At 44.2% G+C, this 4291-nt stretch overlaps 1 protein-coding gene across 1 annotated transcript; it reads right to left on the bottom strand.

The window, feature by feature from the left end:
- Positions 1 to 276: 276 nt before the first annotated feature.
- On the bottom strand, positions 277 to 3604 carry LOC147604907 (pentatricopeptide repeat-containing protein At3g09040, mitochondrial-like). The gene has a single exon (XM_086794174.1). The coding sequence runs from the start codon at positions 3147 to 3149 to the stop codon at positions 669 to 671; it is 2481 nt and encodes an 826-aa protein (XP_086650300.1). The 5' UTR covers positions 3150 to 3604; the 3' UTR covers positions 277 to 668.
- Positions 3605 to 4291: the final 687 nt, after the last annotated feature.

Genomic DNA, 4291 nt, shown 5'->3' with positions numbered 1-4291 from the left:
CCACTATCGATCGCGGTCATGCGATGCATATGATGTCAAGAGCTGACATAGCAGTTTTTGCATCGGACTCCCAATTGAGAGATCCAGGCCCATTCCCGCACTTCAGTGCTGTCAAAGCTGGCTTGGTTATGATGTTAAAACTCCTCTCTCTCTATCTCTCTCTCTCTCTCTCTCTCTCTCTCTCTCACACACACACACACACACACCCCACATACACAACCTAGTGTACTGTCGTCTGGCAGGCAAACCTGAAAACAGCGCCACTACCAAGGATGCCAACTCAACCATGAACCAGGGACTGTATATAGCAAAATCCAACTCTCAAGCCACCCAGGAAACACATGAGAGTCCAGTAATATCCGACCAGGAATCAAGCTCTCCAGATTGAAACTGTTATAACCAACCAGACAAGACAGCCAAACTGCCCTCTCCATTGGCATCAACATTTCAAGTAAACAGAGAAATGGCTTCTGCACTTCACTACCGTCATCACTACTATGCAATACACTTCCTTTTCGCATCTTGACAAGATTTCTTTGCTGCTCTATCTAGTACATAATTGCTATAGCCAACTGGCAGTTGTTACAAATGCAAAGATTTTGGACAAGATAGGGCAGACGCGATACCCAACTTCTCACTGTGCCTTAGATAACATGTCTTTTGCATCATCAGAAATGTCTTTTGACACCCACTGCAAACTTAGGACGTACCCTTCCTCTCATTTTGAGGAAAAGAGCTTCTAGCTTTGAATCAGTACTTCCGCTTTTATATTGTCTATTATCCCCAACTAGAAATGAATGCACAATTCCAGCAGTATCATGAGTCCACCAACAATGCCTTGGCTTCTTCCATGCTTGTTTTTCCACTCTTGTTGCATCGACCTTGTTCACTTCCTCCTGCATGTCAGTGCTTGCATAGATATGAGACATTAAGGCATAGGCTGTTGCATCCTTTTCATCCAAACGCACTGCATGTTCGAAGGCATGTTTTCCGAGTTCCACATTTCCCCAACTTCTACAAGCACCTAACACAGTATGCCACACCGCAAGATTAGGATAGCATGGCATCTTCTTGATCATTGCTACTGCCTTGTCTAATTGGCCTGCACGGCCAAGGAGATCAACCATGCAAGCATGGTGCTCAAGAGTTGGAACAATGCCGAAGTCTTTGCTCATGGCCTCATAGTACATCTGGCTCTTATTCAATAGACCTGCACGACTGCACGCATTGAGAACAATAATGAAGGTGATTGGACCTGGAGTTATACCTTCTCCTAGCATTCTGTCAAAGATATGGAAAACATTTTCACTTTCTCCAAGCTGTGCATATCCCGCTATTAGTGAATTCCACGAAAATACGTCTCGAACTGGAAGCTTGTCAAACACTTGTGCTGCTATGGCAAGTGAGCCACATTTGGCATACATATCGACCAAAGTATTGCCAACAACATGGTCTCCTTCCAGTAAACCCTTTCTGGCAATCTCAGCATGTATTTCTCCACCCTTGCCTGTGGCTCCTATGCTGCCACAAGCTTTCAAGATGCAAACAAAAGTGACAGCATCTGGAGAGACACCCTTGAGTTGCATCTGTTCAAAATACTTAAGAGCTTCCTCACCATGCCCATGTTCAGCATATCCTGCAATCAGTGCATTCCATGAGACTATGCCTTGAAATGGAAGCTTGTCAAAGGCTTTCTGTGCTTTGGCAAGGAAGCCACATTTGGCATACATATCAACCAAGGTGTTGCCAACAAGGTGGTCTCTTTCCAACAACCCCTTTCTTTCAATCTCAGCATGTATTTCCTGGCCCTTGTCTATGGCTCCTATGCTGCCACAAGCTTTCAAGCTGCAAACAAATGTGACAGCATTTGGGGAGACACCCTCGAATCGCATTTGTTGGAAGCACTTAAGTGCTTCCTCACCATGCCCATGTTCAGTATATCCTGCAATAAGTGTGGTCCATGAGACAACATTTCGAACTGGAAGCTTGTCAAACACTTCCTGTGCTTTTGCAAGTAAGCCACATTTAGCATACATATCAACCAAGGTGCTGCCAACAAACAGGTTTTTTTCCAGCAATCCCTTTCTAGCAATCTCAGCATGTATTTCGAGACCTTTGTCTGTGGCTCCTATGCTTCCACAAGCTTTCAAGCTGCAAACAAATGTGACAGCATCTGGAGAGACACCCTCAAGTTGCATCTGTTTAAAACACTTGAGTGCTTCCTCACCGTGTCCATTTTCAGTGTATCCTGCGATCAGTGCCGTCCATGATACAACATCTCGAACTGGAAGCTTGTCAAACACTTGCTGTGCTTTGGCAAGCAAGCCACATTTCACATACATATCAATCAAGGTGCTTCCAACAACAAAGTTTCTTTCCAGCAACCCCTTTCTGGCAATCTCAGCATGTATTTCTTGACCCTTGTCTCTGGCTCTTATGCTTCCACAAGCTTTTAAGCTGCAAACAAATGTGACTGCATCTGGAGAGACACCCTCAAGCTGCATCTGTTCAAAACACTTGAGTGCTTCCTCACCATGCCCATGTTCAGCATATCCTGTGATTAATGCATTCCATGAGACAACATTTCGAACTGGAAGTTTGTCAAACACTTGCTGTGCTTTGGCAAGCGAACCACATTTGGCATACATATCCACCAAGGTGCTGCCAACAAAAAGATCTCTGTTCAGCAACCCCATTCTGGCAACCTCATCATGTATTTCGGCACCTCTTTCCAGATCTTTCAGCTTCACACAAGCCTGCAGTAAGGCCACAATAGTAGGCCTACTCGGATGTGCAGAATTATCCTTTCGCATTCTCTGGTACTGCGTGAGAGCATGTTGTGGCTTCCCACATTTGATATAACCTGCGATGAGGGAATTCCAGGACCACTCATTCCGATACACCAACCTGTCAAAAACCTGTTGGGCATCAGGCATGCTTCCGACTTCCACCAACATCAAGACGAGATGGTTCCCCAGTGACCTATGAGCTTCCAGCCCATGTCTGTGCATGTAGGCATGTAAGCGCAGCGCATGCGCTCGGTCTCTCTCCTTCCTGCACTTGAGCAAGATGCGTGCAAAGTCCTCAACGGAAGGCTGGGGCAGCACCCCCTCTTCCAAGGAAGACAATGCCTCCTCTAAGCTAAGCATCCCCCAACCACGGTTCTGCTGCTTCTTGTTGTGCCCTCAATCGCACAAGGCTTTTCTCTTTCCTCAATCCTTGACCTGCTTTTAACCCAGCTTGAATTGTACTGGCGGCGATTCGTCCATAGAGACGTCTTCCTTGTTAACTTTATTTTGTTAAAATCCGAGGCCCTTGGGTTTGCACACAGGACCGAAGAAAACCAACTCATGAAGAAAGCCTCGTCAAATTTCTCAAAGCAAAGCAAGACAAGCCAGTTCTTTCGGTTGCGCTTGGTGGTGCCAGGACAACGTAGAGCGGGTTTTTTTGAGACTGAATATAACTAGAGGTGGGGGAGGCGGAGCTAAATTGAGAGAGACAAAAATATGTTCAGAGGATGGATGGATGTACATCATCAGATAATTCAAATGTGTAGTGTTGCTACGAGATGGTGTAGGGCAGGGGCGGAGCTAAATTGGGAGAGAAAAATATGTTCAGGGGATGGATGTACGTAAGATAATTCAAATGTGTAGTGTTGCTATGGGATGGTGTAGGGCAGCTAAATTGAGAGAGAAAAATATGTTCAGGGGATGAATGTACATATGATAATTCAAATGTGTAGTGTTGCTATGAGATGATGTGCAAATTACAATTTCACAAGAAGGAAGCACAAATGGAAATTGTTTTCCAAAAAGTAAACGAATAACAATTATACACATTGGAGACAAATCTTGAGGAGCGAATGTTGTTAGTTCAACGTGTTAGTGTAATCTATGTGAACTTCGTTCTTGTGCAATCTGTTATCTTGAGAACTATATGTTTAATTTTGCACGAGTTTATGGAGATGTAGTATCAGCTGTAGTGTGAATTGCGCTAACTTAGTGTATCATGTGTAGTGTATCATGTGCAAATGTCATTTTGCGAAACCCGTGAATGTGTCACCATGATCTCCATAACAATGTGAAATACCGCCTCCGATTATATTAGATCGAAGCATGATGAAAAGCTCTAAATACCAAATTCTAAATCCGAAAATATGCATCGTAATCCTAAATCCTAAAATATATGCATCGTAATCGTAGGGTGACTTTTTGATGCTAGAGAGAGAGTACACATAATTGGAGTGAGATGTGACCTTGTGGTGGATGTTCAAGTTTCTTGACAATCCAAA

The sequence above is a fragment of the Cibotium barometz genome, chromosome 60 (assembly GCF_041138505.1).
Source record: "Cibotium barometz isolate CiBa-2024 chromosome 60, ASM4113850v1, whole genome shotgun sequence".
Taxonomy (NCBI): domain Eukaryota; kingdom Viridiplantae; phylum Streptophyta; class Polypodiopsida; order Cyatheales; family Cibotiaceae; genus Cibotium; species Cibotium barometz.
This window is presented reverse-complemented; position numbering and strand designations above follow the sequence as displayed.

Coding starts and splice junctions, on each gene's coding strand:
- LOC147604907 (XM_086794174.1), bottom strand. CDS start 3,149: ATGCTTAGCTTAGAGGAGGCATTGTCTTCCTTGGAAGAGGGGGTGCTG.